Raw genomic sequence first — 17,841 nt, 5'->3', positions numbered from 1 at the left:
AATTTGTTGGTCTGAATGATGATTATTGTCTTCCAGTTTGCTTTCTTGCAAATGCATGAACCACTGGAAGAGTTGCACATGACTTAGCCAACACTGTACACATTTTTCAGGTCTTTAAGAACATGCTTTCTCCAAGAAGCACAAGTTGTCTCTGTAGTTGCAATAATGGGACACACTCACGGACAGGAGAACGCGAATTCGATTATGCGGAATGTTCAAAACATACAGAGGTGAGCCTGTCTGGAGAGAAATAAAAAATAGGTTGCAACCGCCAAATTACTCTTCAAGGAACGACCACTCATATAAATTGAGGGAAAGAAGACAGAGGACGGACACTGCAAAGTTTTCTTTTCTCAATCGTACTATCAGGGACTAGAATGTTTTACCTGCAGACTTACTAAAGGCTTTACCAATAACCAAAAATATATTTAAAAATAGGCTTAAGGACTTTACTAATAGACGGTAGTATATTATACACACTATTTAAAGGGTGTAATTGATATTTTGTTATTCGAAATGTTGTATCAGTGAAGTGTGAAGTGTGTTGTGTCAGTGAAGTGTGTATCTGTCAGTGAAGTTTTATAGTTTATAGTGGCAGTGCAAAGTATTTGAACAGTGAAATGTGGCGTAGTTCCAGTGCAGTGAGTGAGTTGTCAGCGAAATGAGTTTAGTGCTGAAAGGGTTTTAGTTCGAACTTAGGGTTAAGACACAAATTAGATTTACTTTAAATGTTATTTTAAGTGATCGTCCTTCATTTAATTTAGGATGCTCCCTGTTATTATTATTAATAATTTATTATTCATTGTATTTTTTATTAATTGTGTTTATTATTAATTGTCACTATTGAGTGCAATTAGTTACCACTCCACCGGTTATATACCCATTTGCAGTGTGAATAAATACATACATACATACATACATACATTTTAGTTTTATTGCCATGAAAGTAAGTGTTTGTTTTATAGGTAAAAAATGTTGATACAGAGCAAAATATCACAACTAAATTCTACTCTAATACACTAAAATAATTAAGCCAAAAGTGTATAAAGACCTGAAAGATGTGTAGGGTGTATAGACATACAGATATAGAGAGATAGACAGGTCGCTCTCCTACGCAGATATCAGGCCAGAAATTAATTCTTGTTTGTCACTGAAACTTTTTATTTTTGTCAATTTACTTAAAAAATATTTAATAAATAACAAATATAACCAAATCAGTGGATAACATCAGCATTTCGAAGTAATAAATGCACTGTATAATTTACTTCAAACAAAATTAGACCACCACCACAAATTTCAATTTACTGCTCTGTAAGTGACTGCAGCTGTCTTACTAAAGATGGCGGTGCCAAATCAAGTGGTGTCTGCTTGTCTTTGTTCCTTATATCAACTCGAGCTCCTTGCATAACGAGCAGCTTGGCTTCCTCCACGCGATTTTCTTCACAAGCCAAATGTCTGTAACAAAAACAGTAGTAATTATGATAAATACATACATTAGACAAACAGATCCCACAGTTCCAGATATAAAACAGCGTAAATTCAAACGGAATTTATATGGGGAACAGATTTTTTTTTCATGTTTCCCTGCTGTAATTTAATTCATCATCATCATCATCATCATCATCATCATCATCATCATCAAATCGTACTCAAATGAAAAATGGGTTTAATAATAAATGAAGGGGAAGCAAAATATATTATAGCTAATGCAAATATAAATAAGTACAGTGCTCTCATTTTATGAGGAAACTTCACTCATTCTGCTGCCTGCCGACTTCCTGCTCTCCCTACTGCAGCTTGAGAAGCCAGTTCTACAAAACATCCCAGCAGCTAGTTGCGTCTGAGAATTGTATCGGAATGTGTTGCTTGTGTATTAAAGAGTTAGGTACATCTTACAGCAGTAAAAGTTTGGAAATATTCAATATTTTTTTCTTCCAGTACTGTATCTTATATAATAATGAAAACTAGTATGTGTAAAACACTGTCCTTCTGCTATATGAAAAAAATATTTTTACGATAAAAAAAAGAAATTTACATAAACCAAACCCTCTAACTCTATTAAATATAGAGCATAATCTAAATTTAACAGAAGAAATACTGAAATCAAAAGTAAACACTAAAATAATTAAACAATTGTCTTTAGAGACAATTAATATTAGGTACCCTCCACAAAACTGGCTTCATTTATACACCGATGGATCCTTGATCTCCAGAGAACAAGGTGCCGGTGCAGGTGTTACCTGCTGTCTCTTCTCACTTTATAGTTCTCTTGGATATGGAACAACAAGTTTTGATGGAGAAATCATTGCAATAAGTGAAAGCCTCAGGAATCTTCTATGCCACATCAATAAATTTAAAAATGCAGTTATATTGTCAGATTCCAAAGCAGCTATTCTATCAATAGTCTCTAGACATACACCTTCATCTCAAACAGCAGAAATAACTAAAATGCTCTCTCAATTAATAACACTCAATAAAAGAATTGTATTCCAATAGATACCATCCCATTGTGGAATCCTTGGAAACAAGAATGTGGATGCTTTAGCAAAGAAGGGCAGCACTGCTACTTACAGACCTGTTACTAAATTTACGTATTACCCTGTGAAAAGATTTATTAAATCTACATACTTAGACTTCAACAAACAAAATTTGATAACAGAATCTCACTGGGAAAAATGAACTTTCTGCATCATAATCCACAGTTAATTCCCGATTTACCACGCAAATCGTCTGTAGCTGCATTTAGATTGGCAACAGGCAATGACTGTTTGGCCAAGCACCTGCATAGATTTGAATATATCAGTCCCCTATCTGCCCATTATGCAATTCAGATCAAGAAATGGATTCGGAACACCTCAAAATCTGTGCTTCAGTGGCCGACCATGACAATATCTTTGAAAAATATTGGAGTGCAAGAGGTCAAATGACTTTATTGTCAAACACCTGGCATTAGAAAACAACAACAACATTTTTTCTTTTCAAAATTCAGTTCATTCTGCAGTGATGAAGCATTTCCCACGTAACTAAAAAAAGAACCAATATTCTGTGATGGAATTTTTTGTGTGTATTTATGCATGTCATATCTACAATATGATTCAAGCTCACTTCTCTACCTTTGATAGATTGTCTGATAAAAAATAAATTAATTTAAAAAATGGTCAAATATTAGTATTTTCTTCAAACACAAAATAAAAAAAGATATTATTTATGAAAGAATGTAGTTGAAAGAGCATAATATTTTAAACACGAGTTTCAGCAATAAAATAAAATAGAGAGCACATGAAAAGGTTAACAAGTTTATGAGTTATGAGGGAAACGCTTCATCACTGCACAGTGAACTGCCACAATTTTGAATTTCGAAAAAAAAAAATATATATATATATAAATAATTTTTTTTAAATTGTAAAAATATTTTTTTTCATATAGCAGAAGAACAGTGTTTTACACATACCAATTTTCGTTATTGTACAAGATAGGTAATGAAGGAAAAAAATGTTTAATATTTCCAAAAATTTTACTGCTGTGAGCTGTACCTAACTCCTTAAGTAATCGACTGAAAAATGAAGTATGCGGTTGAACAGCAAATTTATTTGGTGAAATGTTACGTGAAAAAAGATAACTATAGAAGATGCATTCGGAGATTTGCTTATTTTATTCTGTAGTTGCTAAATTTCTTGATTTGCCAGTGTTCCGTTACTACCGGCAAATGAAACGGAACATGCTCCCCTCTGGTGCAAGAATGACACAAAGGAAAGTGTATGCCGGGGTTCTGCTGTAATCTAGTTTCCTCGAAAATTAGAGCACCGTATAATAGAGAAGCTATATCGTACATCAGTATTATGAATTAAAATTTTGATAAGGTGAATAGTTTTGTTTATTTAGGTTCCTTAGGCCCGATTGTATAAACCATTTAATCTTAGCTCAGAGGTTAAATTGATCCTTGTTTCAGCTGAACTTGGAATTTTGTGTTGTATAAAGTCTAATCTGAGATTAATTTGTCTCAAACTAAAGTCAACTTTGACTGAAGAAATTTCTCCGATTAAGTTAGATGATCCAAGTTCAGTTATTTCTTTTCTGTTTGAAATATACGAGTGACAGATTGTGCAAATAAAATATCCATTATTATTAATATTAATAGATATGTTAGGTACATTTATATATATTTCTTTCAATTTCTTGCCTTAATACACAAACATTCTTATATTTTATAAGGCTCTATCGTGTTCAGCATTATCAAATAACATAACCTATAATTATATTATGTTTATAACAATCATTAATTATTAATGGATATGATAGGTACATTAATAAATGTTCAATTAACTGTATTACTAAACGAAAAGTGTCGTTTTATAAAGCTTTATTATGTTTAGCAGTATCAAACGCCATAACATGATAACAACTTGGAGAACAGTCAGCCTTCTTCTTATTGTCCGCCATTATTTACATTACACAAAAAAAAAAAACAGTGTCTGCAACAGAGTGTACGGAAAGTCGCCAAAAAGTAGTTGTAAAGTCGCTAGATTTCTCATTATCAACAAAGAAAGCTTACATTTTGTCACTATGGGGTGCTAAAAAGGTCACTAAATCCCTATTTAAGCAATATAAAAGTTAAAAGAAATTGTTGTTGAAAAAGAGTTAAAGTCGCTAGATTGGCAACACTGAACAAACCTGTATAACATGGTCCGCGCATCACGTATTTCACCTGTTTATGCGATGTTGCCAAATCATTTTCACGTGAACTTAGATTGCATTTGAACCAAGGTAATTTGATCGCAGAAAAGTTTTATACAATAGAAGAAGTGTCTGAACTCGGTTCACTTTTCGATCTTCGATCAAAGTTGATCTTTAGTCAGGGAGTTTTATACAATTGGGCCTTAGTAAATCAATCTAATGATACAAAAGAAGAAATCAGTAAATGAATCCAAAATGCGACATTAAAAAAATAATAGCAGTTTAATTGTAGTCTGTAACCCAAAAGTAGATACTGAGGACAAAGAATGTGCTTAGACTCAAAAACAACTACAGTAAAGCCTATTTTATACTTTTTTTTTTTTTTTGGAGATCTGAAGAAAACAACGAATAAATAGGTAAGAAAAACGTATACCTCAAATGACTTTTAATAACATATGAAATAGTATTTGAAGACTATATAAGAACAAGTTTAGTCAATTGAAAAACTTTTGGCAAGAGAAATCTAGAACTTCATAGTTAAGTCATCTTTGAGTATATAATACAATACTTACTTACTGGTTTTTAAGGAACCGGCAGGTTCATTGCCGCCTCACGTAAGCCCGCCATTGGTCCCTATCCTGAGTAAGATCAATCCAGTCTCTTACCATCATATCCCACCTCCCTCAAATCCAGTTTAATATTATCTTCCCATCTACGTCTCGGCCTCCCCAAAGGTCTTTTTCCCTCCGGCCTCTCAACTAACACTCTATATGCATTTCTGGATTCGCCCATATGTGCTACATGCCCTGCCCATCTCAAACGTCTGGATTTAATGTTCCTAATTATGTCAGGTGAAGAATACAATGCGTGCAGCTCTGCATTATGTAACTTTCTCAATTCTCCTGTAATTTCATCCCTCTTAGCCCCAAATATTTTCCTAAGAACCTTATTCTCAAACATCCTTAATCTCTGTTCCTCTCTCAAAGTGAGAGTCCAAGTTTCACAGCTTATAATACAATACTCAAATTTATAACATATTCTTGAAGGATGTGCTATATTTTCGCATTCTTGCATTTTCACGGCAAATCTAATTTCGAGCAATTGATTTAGAATGTATAAATGACGTTTCGAATCTCTTGAGGATTTAAAATACAACTGTCTTCTTCTTCTTCTTCTTCTTCTTCAGTCCCTTCTGCTGCTAAGCGTCGGGTTCGCCTCTCTCCGTCCATTTCATCCTTTTTCCCGGTCTCTACACATTCTCTTCATCTCTACCATTGTTTTTCCTTTCTGTTGGCCTATTCTTTCTATTGTATCCTCCCATTTAATCCTTGGTCTTCCTCTTCTCTTTCTTCCTTCCACTCTCATTTCCATCACCTGTTTAACCTTCCTTTCTTCTCCCATACGATATACATGCCCAAACGATTTTAATTGCCTTTCATTAATCACCTCTGTTAATGCTTTTCTCAGTTTAACTTCTTCTCTTATCCTGTCATTCCTTATCCTATCTCTTCTGGTCTTTCCTACAGTTCTTCTAAGATATTTCATTTCCACTGCTGTTAATTTACTTCGATGTTTATCTAAGAGTGGTAAGCTTTCGGTACTATATTGTATTATAGGTTTAATTATTGAATTATATATCTGTATTTTTGTCTTAGTTGTTATTTCTTTTTTCCCAACTACTGTATTACTTATTTGATAGTATGCTGATGTTGCTTTCTTTACCCTGTTCAGTACTTCTTGATCTACTCTTCCATCACTAGTTATTATTGTTCCTAAATATTTAAAACTTTCCACTCTCTCCAGGTTTTGTCCTTCACATTCAATGTTAAATTCTGTTTCCTGTCTTATCTTCCTTAGAGATCCACATTACTTTACTCTTGTTGACATTAATCCGCATCCCTTTTCTCATTAACTCTTCGTTCCATTCCATCAGCATGTGTTGTAGCCTTTCAGGTGTTTCTGCTATTAATGCTATATCATCCGCATAAATTAACATTTGTAAAATACAATTGTAAAAAATAAAAAACATCTACTAAGGATCAAGTGAATTAAGTGTAGGTAACTAAAATATTTGTCCAACATAAAGTACATAAAGCAAAAAGTTTTAAAATGTTGTTATTGTTGTCTAATGGCAGGCTTGGTTTATAACTCTCAATCTTTTGACCGAAGTAGATGTTTCAAAACGTTTAAGAATGTATTTTGATGATCCTCTAAATGAAGTACCACTACCAGCGTCTCTGCCTGATTTATGCAAGTGATACAATGCATTATTTAAAACACTTCTCAAGACCACACTTTCCAGACCATATGGGGGGAAGCATAACCTTTTCGTACTCTTAATGTCCTCCTGAAGCAAGTATATTGTGACCAATCTTAGAATGTAGGCTTTCACGGCCGGCGTTGATAGAATGCATATCTTCCGGGCTAGAGGGCCGTGGTCTGTCGGTGTTACAACCAAACATTTCGTGCACTACTCCGGCGGACATCTTCAGTGGCATGGTACACGTGTGCAGAGAGATCTGCTGTGTGTATCAGGAACTGGCATTGAGACTGGTAGCATGTCAATATTTAAGGTGTGGGACTGTTGTTGTTGCCGCGGTCCGCACTAGTGGCTTCAGTGTTCTGTTTGTCATAGTGTCTAATTGTCGGAGAAAGGGTTTGATGTGTGTGCTTCTGAGGGCCGGGTACCAAGCTTTGTTGACCTTGAGTCCTTCCTCCTTACGGTTAAAGAACACCGAAGCCATTGGTGCGGACCACGGCAACGACAAGCAACAACAGTCCCACACCTTAAATATCGACGTGCTACCAGTCTCAATGCCAGTTCCTGATACAGCAGAGCTCTCCGCACACGTGTACCACGCCACTGAAGATGTCCACCGGAGTAGTGGACGAAACGTTTGGTTGTAACACCGACAGACCACGGCCCTCTAGCCCAGAAAATACACATTTTATGTATTGTGGCCAATTTCAACCTATTTATCTTTCTTTCTTACTTATGGCTTTTAAGGAACCCGGAGGTTCATTGCTGCTCTCACATAAGATGCCATCGGTCCCTATCAGAGCAATATTAATCCATTTTCTACCATCATATCCCACCTCCCTCAAATTTATCTTTCTTTCTCTGAACATGCTGTGTTTTGCTATTGAGGTGATGATGATTAACTATAATACAATCTAATAAGCTTCCTTACAATGGTGCGTTCCCATAGGAGTCCGTTGCATCGATGTTCAGCTGATTACTGTATTCCAGCAACAACTTGACAACGGCTGTATTACCCTTGGAAGCTGCTCTGTGTAGTGGTGTGGCTCCACGTTTATCAACAATGTTTATATTAGCATGGTTCGCTAACAACATCTCTACAATCTGAAAATAAAGTGGACAATACATCATCATAAAGAGATTCTTTTAATTTCTTTCTTTGCAAAGTCAAATTAGGATGATACTGACACACACATAAATTGTGAAACAAACAGCATCCTATTTTGGACGAACCTGATTAAAAAAAAAAAAAAAAACTTTTTTATAGTTATTCCTGTTTCCTGTTTAAAAATTTCAAAATCATCTTTGACACTGAGCATCATGTACCTTTTCTGATGATGGTTACGATTCCCTGTTACAGGATTCCTTATGGACTTAATGACTTAACTTCTTGATTGCCTCCTGACTGAACACCGATGTTTCTCAGATAAAGATCATGGATTATTTAGGTATTTCGTTTCTTCAATGATCCAGGGCTTGCTGTATATAAGGTTCGTTCCAACAAGCGGTTCATGGATCAGTTCATGTATGGTTCCTGTACCATCTTATGCACATGCACTAGTTGGGATTGAAACTGGTCTGGACGCTGTTGGAACGCTTTCATGGATCGTTATGTACTAAATCCAGAGATGCTATAACTATGATCATCCTTGCTAAGAACGGGATGCTTATTATTATCGTTTCGCAGGTAATTCTAATTGCAGAAAATAGAATTTCGATCATTTTCTATAAAAAGATGACAAAAAATATGGAAGGCAAGAATTCCGCTAATTCAATGTCGTGAACTGGGGAACTCTCATCTAAAAATAGTTCTTTTTTTAATTATTAATTTATGTACGTTATTTATTATACTTTTAATCAAAGCTGCATGTTGAAATTGTAATTAACTATTTAATTACCCAAATAATTTCCATTCCCTTTCTTTTTGGCGAAAATTTAAATTAAATCTCTAGTTTTATTATATAGTATCAAAATTGCAACTGAGCAGAGCATAGGTTATTATGAAACTAAGAAAAAGAAACTGTGGTTTGATGAAGATTGTTGCATTGCAGCAGAAAGAAGGAAATAGGCAAAATTGAAATTCTTACAGGATCCAGTTGAGGAGAAGAGAGATAATTATTTCAATGAAAGACGGGAAGCAAGTCGTACACTTAGGAATAAAAAGAGAGCTTACTTGAAGGAAAGACTGAATGAGGTAGAAACAAATAGTAAGAATAAAAATATTAGAGATTTATATAAGGGTATAAAGGAATTTAAGAACGGATATCAGTCAAGGGTAAATGTGATCAAGGATGAGAATGGTGACTTGCTTGCAGACTCTCCATCAGTCCTAAACAGATGGAAAAACTATTTTGCGCAACTACTAAATGTACATAGGCCAGATAGAAATGATCGGGACGAAATTGAAATACATACTTCTGAGCCATTTATACCCGAACCCACGCTTTCAGAAGTCGAAATTGCGATAGAAAATCTGAAAAAGTACAAGTCTCCAGGTATCGATCAAATTCCAGCAGAATTAATACAAGAGGGTGGAAGTGCATTATATAGAGAAATTTATAAACTTGTACTTGCTACTTGGGAAAGGGAAATTGTACCAGAACAATGGAAGGAGCCCATAATTGTACCTATTTTTAAGAAGGGGGACAAAACAAACTGTGGTAACTTTAGAGGAATATCACTTTTGTTGACGTCGTACAAAATTTTGTCCAATATTCTTTTGAGAAGATTAGCTCCGTACGTAGATGAAATTATTGGGGATCATCAGTGCGGTTTTAAGCGTAATAGATCGACTATTGATCAGATTTTTTGTATTCGACAGATAATGGAGAAAAAATGGGAGTATAAGAGTACAGTACATCAGTTATTCATAGATTTCAAAAAGGCATACGACTAGGTTAAGAGGGAAGTATTATATGATATTCTTATTGAATTTGGTATTCCCAAGAAACTAGTTCGATTAATTAAAATGTGTCTCAGCGAAACTTACAGCAGAGTCTGTATAGGTCAGTTTCTATCTGATGCTTTTCCAATTCACTGCGGGCTAAAGCAGGGAGATGCAGTATCACCTTTACTTTTTAACTTCGCTTTAGAATATGCCATTAGGAAAGTTCAGGATAACAGGCAGGGTTTGGAATTGAACAGGTTACATCAGCTTCTTGTCTATGCGGATGACGTGAATATGTTAGGAGAAAATGCACAAACGATTAGGGAAAACACGGGAATTTTACTGGAAGCAAGTAAAGCGATCGGTTTGGAAGTAAATCCCGAAAAGACAAAGTATATGATTATGTCTCGTGACCAGAATATTGTACGAAATGGAAATATAAAAATTGGAGATTTATCCTTCGAAGGGGTGGAAAAATTCAAATATCTTGGAGCAACAGTAACAAATATAAATGACACTCAGGAGGAAATTAAACGCAGAATAAATATGGGAAATGCGTGTTATTATTCGGTTGAGAAGCTTTTATCATCTAGTCTGCTGTCAAAAAATCTGAAAGTTAGAATTTATAAAACAGTTATATTACCGGTTGTTCTGTATGGTTGTGAAACTTGGACTCTCACTCTGAGAGAGGAACATAGGTTAAGGGTGTTTGAGAATAAGGTGCTTAGGAAAATATTTGGGGCTAAGCGGGATGAAGTTACAGGAGAATGGAGAAAGTTACACAACGCAGAACTGCACGCATTGTATTCTTCACCTGACATAATTAGGAACATTAAATCCAGACGTTTGATATGGGCAGGGCATGTAGCACGTATGGGCGAATCCAGAAATGCATATAGAGTGTTAGTTGGGAGATCAGAGGGAAAAAGACCTTTGGGGAGGCCGAGACGTAGATGGGAGGATAATATTAAAATGGATTTGAGGGAGGTGGGATATGATAATAGAGACTGGATTAATCTTGCATAGGATAGGGACCGATGGCGGGCTTATGTGAGGGCGGCAATGAACCTTCAGGTTCCTTAAAAGCCATTTGTAAGTTAAGTAAGTAAGTTTTATTATTCGTCTGCACTGTCACTTTTCATCTTAACCTCATTGATGTGAACAGTCGATCATGTCTTTCTTCAGTATCCAGGAGACGTTGGTGAGCTTATGCGCATGTGCGTCTCGCGTACTCTTCTGTACAGTTACCCTTAAAAGGAATGAGACGACTCTTGTTCGTCGGAAGTTAAAGTTCTACAGCGCAGTTCACTCGATATCGACGTAACGATACATAACATGAGAAATACAGCAAGAATTGTTACGAGGACCACAACAAGGACAAGGACCAAAATAAGAATCACGAAGAAGACAGCCATTTAAGGCCACGATTTCACAACATAGCTAGGGTCAAAAGCTATCATTGCTTCTCTGTACCGAATGGCAAATGCCTACTATGGGATCTACATTCTAGACTGCTGTTGTCACTGTCTTGTCTCGGTAGCTCATATAGTAGCGTGTCGGTTCCACTGCTTAACCGAAACGTCTCATGTTCGATCCCAGGTGAAACTTTTTTTATTGAGGTGTAATTAATTTCTTTAGAGTTCCTAGACTATCTAATTTGTCGAAAAATATGAATAATTTATGCCCAATTTCTGGGTCTTACAAGTGGGCTAAACCTCGTTAAAAAAATAAATCTTACTTGAAAGTTAAGAGTATTTTTCCTCAAACAAAAATCACAAGAAACAAAAAGAGACCTGTCAACTTAAAATCTTGTCCACATGCCATCAGCTTCTATTACAGCTCTAAGTTGGTCCGGCATGGATGTCACGAGATTGTGGAATAAATTCTAATCCCCGCCGAGATCTTCCCAGGTTTCAACAACTTGATCCCACAATTCGTCTCGGTGGGCATAGGTGGCTATCGTTCTCTGTTTCAATTCCGCCCATAAAGTTTTGATGACATTCAAATCAGGTGACTTCAGAGACCGATTGATGATTTCGATCTCGGGTCTACTTTGAAACCATCTTTGAATGCTTGCGGCATACTGCACGGGATGGTTATCCTGTTGGAACAGCAATGTTCCTTCGGGAAAATGTTCTAGGGGCGGAAGGAAGGAATATATTTTCCAGAATGTGCTCATAAGTTACCGTATTAAACCGGCCATCGATGCGTTCTATAACGCCAGGTCCATCGTAAGACATCCACCCCAACACGATATCACAGTCTACTATATACAGTCACGAAGCTTGAGTTTTGAGGGTGCTAGAAACAATAGACTGTGACGATACTATTTTGCATTGCCCGTAATGAGGCGATATTAGCGATCCTAGTGGTGAGCAACAATCTAATGTTTGCATATTTACTACGTATTGAGCTTCGCGACTGTATATACTAGACTGTGACAATATGCTAAAGCGCCCCGATCTTTCACGTCGGTGCACATAGCGCTGATCATGTGGGAGATCATCCTCACGATAGACACGGACAGGACTTTCGTAATCACTCGAGATGGTTGTTTCGTTGGAGAAAATTACATTTCTCCAATCGAAATCCACTCGATTGGTAATGAAGGCAAGACGGTCGACAGCTTGTGCTTCCCCCAATATTTCCATTTGCGCAGCCCTCCGGCTCCTAATACCGCGGTTCCTCAACCTGCTGATCACAGTCTGTGAAGAACCGGGAAAGTTAGATGCTGCTCTTATTTCGTTAGCAGTCCGAAAGGGGTCCTGTCGAACTTCCTCGAATAAGAGAGCATCCTCTTCCAATGAAGAAATCCGGGGACGCCCAGGAATAGGGCGATTTTCGACCTCCCCTGAATTTTGGTAACGATGAACCCACCTCTCGGCTGTACTTCCAGAAACACCGACCAAACGGCCAGCAGATCTAGCCCCATATTCAGCCTCAACTAGAGCTATAACTCGCTGTCTCATGTCACGTCGGTTCGCCATTAAGATGAGAAATGAGGGATGATGATAATACTTTAGTGTAGACAATGACTATTTAATGTGATATAGAGTTATTGAAATAAGGGTCATCTTGCACAGTAAGAGTTACTAAATCAACTCTAACTTAAATATTTAAATAACAGGAAGTCCAATTGTTGCGAAGCTAATCAAATTAAATCTAATTACATTAAGTAAACAAACCCCAAGTTATGACACCACATTGCTACAGCTAAATTGTATGTTTAACATAAACATTGAATAGGTCCGTGCTTATGTATTGGACGACAAAACCAAACATCGAAAAGTTCGAATCTTGCCGAGGAATGTAACTTCTTGCTTTTTATAATGTAAATCAGACTTATAACTACAATCATTCATATTTCTTAATATTTATTAATATTTATAGCCAACATTGAATTTGTAAAGAAAAGGCTTTAGAAATCTCACATGGAATTTGTGATCTGTAGTGACATAGACATAGATTATCTCTCGGAACTTTTCCGTAAAAGTAAATTAAATTCACTCCTTGAAACTGGAAATCTTACTCGTAGACTCATTTCCCCACCAGCATACAAGCTGAAGTAGCACAGCCATTGATAAAAGTTTTGTACACTGTATTAGACTGAATTCCTATTCGGCAGCACCTATAATCAATGGCTTGTATGAACATGATAAACAAATCCTGTTTCCAATGTTACTGAACAATTTCAAAATATTAATTTAAAAACTAAAAAAGGGTCGTAAATGCTGTATCTGGTGATTATTTACATTTATGTCTACAAAATGAATCTTGGAAAAACGTATATGTTACTGGTACTACTGATATTAAGAGTAAATGTATTGTATTTTTCACTTCATTTCAGAATCACTTCAGTGGATGTTCTCCACTCAATGTTGTGAAAAAATTCAAAAGTAAAACCATGTAGATAATGCAGGGACTTACAAATCTCATGTATTAAAAAGAAGAATCTATATGTAATGAGCTGCAATGTAACTATCCTCATATTCTTAAATACTACAAGAAGTACAGTGTAATTTATCAAAATTTAAGAAAGAGGGAAATAGAACACATTTGAATAGAAAAGCACAAAATCCAGGTAATGAAATTAAAGCTATTCGGAATATTATTAAAGTTAAACTTGTAGATATCCTAAGAAAGAAAATATTTTTTCATTAAAATTAGTGATTATAAAGTAGAGGATCCCAAATCTATTGCAAATTCTTTTAACGTCTTATAGCATATAGTACAGAAATATTATTGACAACTTAAACATTCAAGATTTTGCAAAAGATACTGCAATTAGTTACTTAACACATGCATTTAATAGTTAGTATTAATATATGTAATTAATCAATAACTGCAACAGTGCTTATACATTCAATCATAACATGAATTAAATTGAATGCACATTAAATTAAACACGTAGATAAAATAGTTAAAATCAACTGAAGGGGTGAGAATGAAATAATCCAAAGCCATACTTTTAACAAAAATTGTTTTGTGCGAGTGCATTTATTACACATATGGGAAAGCTTCTAATAAAATATTGTAATAATTACTCAACAAATGACATGGCCTAAGGACTCTAAACCTTTGTAATCGTTGTCTGTGTGGCTTAGGAATATATTTTTAATTTCATTTTAATTGTTAGTTTTTAATATATATATATGCATTTACATTGTATGTGTGTGTGTATAAATGCATTCATTAGATTAACATTTATAATATTATAACTTGTAATTTTGTAATTTCTGTGATCATTAACACTTAATCTGAGGACTTTGTAAAACTCTATTTCAACGTTATTTAAAAAAAAAAAAATCGTTGATATAGACTAAGAATCGAACTCGCTCTCTTCTACGCAACACGCAGAGATCTTAGCGTCTGAGCTATTGCAACGACACGAAAACTTTACTTTCTGTGCGGAGTGTCGATCTAGTCATGAAGGTCCATTGTCGATTTAACTACACGATTTACGTATATTTATCTCTTATTTACGTAATATTATCATATTTTTTGCAGTTTTTGAAGTGAATTCCGGAACGATGCTAGTAACAAACTAAATAGCTTGAATCTAAGTAACTCAATATTCGTTATCTTGTGTATCAGTGCTCTGGTCTCTGATCATGCGCAGTGTTTTACATCTGAGACTTAGGAATGTTCAATCGTCTCATTCCTTTTCAGGGAAACTGTACATGCCTCAATCCGCAGACTACTTCTGACCGTTCCGAACCAGTGTCAAAAGTTTGTTGGAACGCCCGACTGCAGTACATGTTTCCGGTTCAGGACTGGTTCGGATTGTGTTGGAATGCTTTTTCTGTATTGTGCATGCTCACGATAGTTACAGATGGTTCCTGACTGTTGTTGGAACGAACCTATGGTGTCACATCCATCACAAATAAACATGTCACATCTGTCACATTGTTTTTCAAAGTATAAACACAATTAAAATACGAAAAGCATCATAAAGCAGCCCCTATCATTGATACAATGAATCAGAGACAGCCAAATAGAATCTAATTTAAAATATTTAAGAAATTTTTTTTTTTTTTTTTTTTTTTTTTACTGTTCTTCAATAACTAAGGGTTTCAGTCAGGAGATTCCTTAGTAATCACGAAAGAACCATGGGCAACCCAGCAATCTAAAATTTACTTGGTGCAAACAAAGAGAAACTGCACTAAGCTGATGGTAAAAAATAGCAAAAAAAATCTTACTTACTTACAAACGGCTTTTAAGGAACCCGCAGGTTCATTGCAGCCCTCACATAAGCCCGCCATCGGTCCCTATCCTGTGCAAAATTAATCCAGTCTCTATCATCATATCCCACCTCCCTCAAATCCATTTTAATATTATTCTCCCATCTATGTCTCTGCCTCCCCAAAGGTGCAAAAAAAATCTAAAAGAATATATTTTTTGTTCTTTATGAAATTCTAATACTTCATTAAGGAACTGAAGTTATTTATAGTAGTACTTTTCCAGTTTCAAAATTTTACCCACAGGCTCAATTCGCGGGTACTCTTGTAAAGGGTGTTAAGTCAAATTGCAAGGTATGTAAACTTCTCTCCTTTAGTACTGAACAAAACCCCTTTGTCACAAAATACGGAGCACTGTAACTGCATCATGGATGGAAGCATGATTTAACCCCTTTAACACAAGACAGAAGTAAACATGGAGGTTCAAATCTTTACTTATCCCGCTTAAGCCAATACATACTTAACCTCCTTTACATGAGCACCCGCAAATTACTCATGGAATGCATGTAATAGTAGGTAATACTAATAATAATAATAATAATAATAATAATAATAATAATAATAATAATAATAATAATAATAATATTAGGATGATGATGATGATGATAATAATAATAATAATAATAATAATAATAATAATAATCTACTGCTTGAAATAGGCCTGTTTCATCCTCACAATATCTTACATCTGGTCTTTCCAACTACTTTTTGGGTTTAGAGGCCTTAAAATAAGTAAATCTGTCACAACATATGCAGCAATTGCCTGATTAGGCCTATCCATTTATGAGGAATGTTATCAAACTCGAAATCTTTAGGAAAAAGAAAGTTGGACTACGCTACTCAAACTAAAATGACTACTACAAACAGGACTGGACAATTCACAAGTGCCAGACTGCCTCAGTGAAAAAAAAAAGAAAAAAAAAATTGAATCCTGCTGCTGGCACCTAAATGTTCAATCTGTGCCTGCTATATTTCCGTTCTGATATTAATGTAACATAATATTTATTTAAATCTTCTGATCATTACCACCACTAAGAATGAAATAAGTTATATAATAAAGAAATTAATTTCGGACCTTTTATGGATAACCTATATTAGGTTACTCACTTCAAGGCAAAATTGTTTTTGTGAAAAATGACGAAGAAATGTTGAAAATCACAATGGATGAATGGTATGAATTCAGAGTAATTCAGCTGACTATGAAGTTGTCTCCATGGATGGAAGGTTTTACTTGCTAAGCAAACTCATCAACATTATGAAGTGTTACCAACGTCAGCAGCATCCTGTTAAATGGAATTTAGTGTTAACTTATGACTCTACTGAAAAATTAATTCAGATCATCTTTATCACAGTTAACACGAACGTGAATGTTCTAAGACTTGAATATTTGGACCCAATATGATAAGTAAAATACTGGTTTTCAAATATAAAGGCACAGACACAGCAAGAGAAACCAATAAGAAGGAAGCTATGCTGGTAAACCGCTGAATGAGGCAATATTCAACTCGATTACACTGTAAAGAGTTGCAAGTGAAATTTAAAAGTACTTTCTTCCTGACCCCAAAAGAATTTTGCTCATTCCTGAATGTTTGGTCAAGTTGCCCATCTATGGCTAAAAAAGGGGTAAATGGGAAAGCACCATTAAAGCAATCACTGAAAAAATTAGGTTAGATTACAGTAGCTTCGATCAGAGGTTAGTTTGTGATTAACACATACCATTCTCAGTCCATCTTATTACATTCATTCTGAGTATAGTTACTAGACTATGAAGTGATAGATTATTAAAAATAGGCTACCTAGTGGATTATAGAAAAGAATATGAAGTTTTGAATTCCGACTAAACCTCTTCTTCTATTAGCCTAATGTAATGAGTTTTATAGTTAAATCGACCATATCCATAATGATCGATTCTTCTGTTTTGTTTTGTTTATGTATCCAAGGTATTTGTTTATGTAACCAGTTAGCTAGATTTATAATATGTCGAATAAAGCCAACTTTGGTTCTATAGATTGCAACTTTATTATTGCTTGAACTTATGATCTGAGAGCTGCTTTGAATGAAATAGGATATAACTTTGCACTTTACATTCCAGTTTAATAATCTTGATTCTCACTAATAATATGTAGTTTCCTCATTGATTCCCCTTCTCCCTTACCTCTGTCCAACCCTTAGAAGCAGCATACTGCAGTGAAGAATGTCCTTCTTCGTTCCTTGCATTTATTTGAGCCCCTCTTGATATCAAAGTGTGAACGACTTTATCTCTTCCACCCGACGAAGCCAGT

General features: G+C 35.3%; 1 protein-coding gene across 1 annotated transcript in view; it reads right to left on the bottom strand.

The window, feature by feature from the left end:
- Positions 1-916: 916 nt before the first annotated feature.
- LOC138701687 (26S proteasome non-ATPase regulatory subunit 10-like) overlaps positions 917-17,841 on the bottom strand; it is a 17,871-nt gene continuing 946 nt past the window's right edge. Inside the window, exons 3-5 of the mRNA XM_069828853.1 lie at positions 17,715-17,841; positions 7,866-8,038; positions 917-1,455 (exon numbers count right to left, since the gene is read on the bottom strand). The exon at positions 17,715-17,841 is cut by the window's right edge and continues 20 nt beyond it. Coding sequence (XP_069684954.1) covers positions 1,302-1,455; positions 7,866-8,038; positions 17,715-17,841 — 454 coding nt within the window. The 3' untranslated portion in view covers positions 917-1,301. The remainder of the gene's footprint in view (positions 1,456-7,865; positions 8,039-17,714) is intronic.

Source organism: Periplaneta americana, chromosome 6, assembly GCF_040183065.1.
Source record: "Periplaneta americana isolate PAMFEO1 chromosome 6, P.americana_PAMFEO1_priV1, whole genome shotgun sequence".
NCBI lineage: Eukaryota > Metazoa > Arthropoda > Insecta > Blattodea > Blattidae > Periplaneta > Periplaneta americana.
Note: the sequence above shows the minus strand (reverse complement) of the source record. Positions and strands in the feature narration are given on the sequence as shown.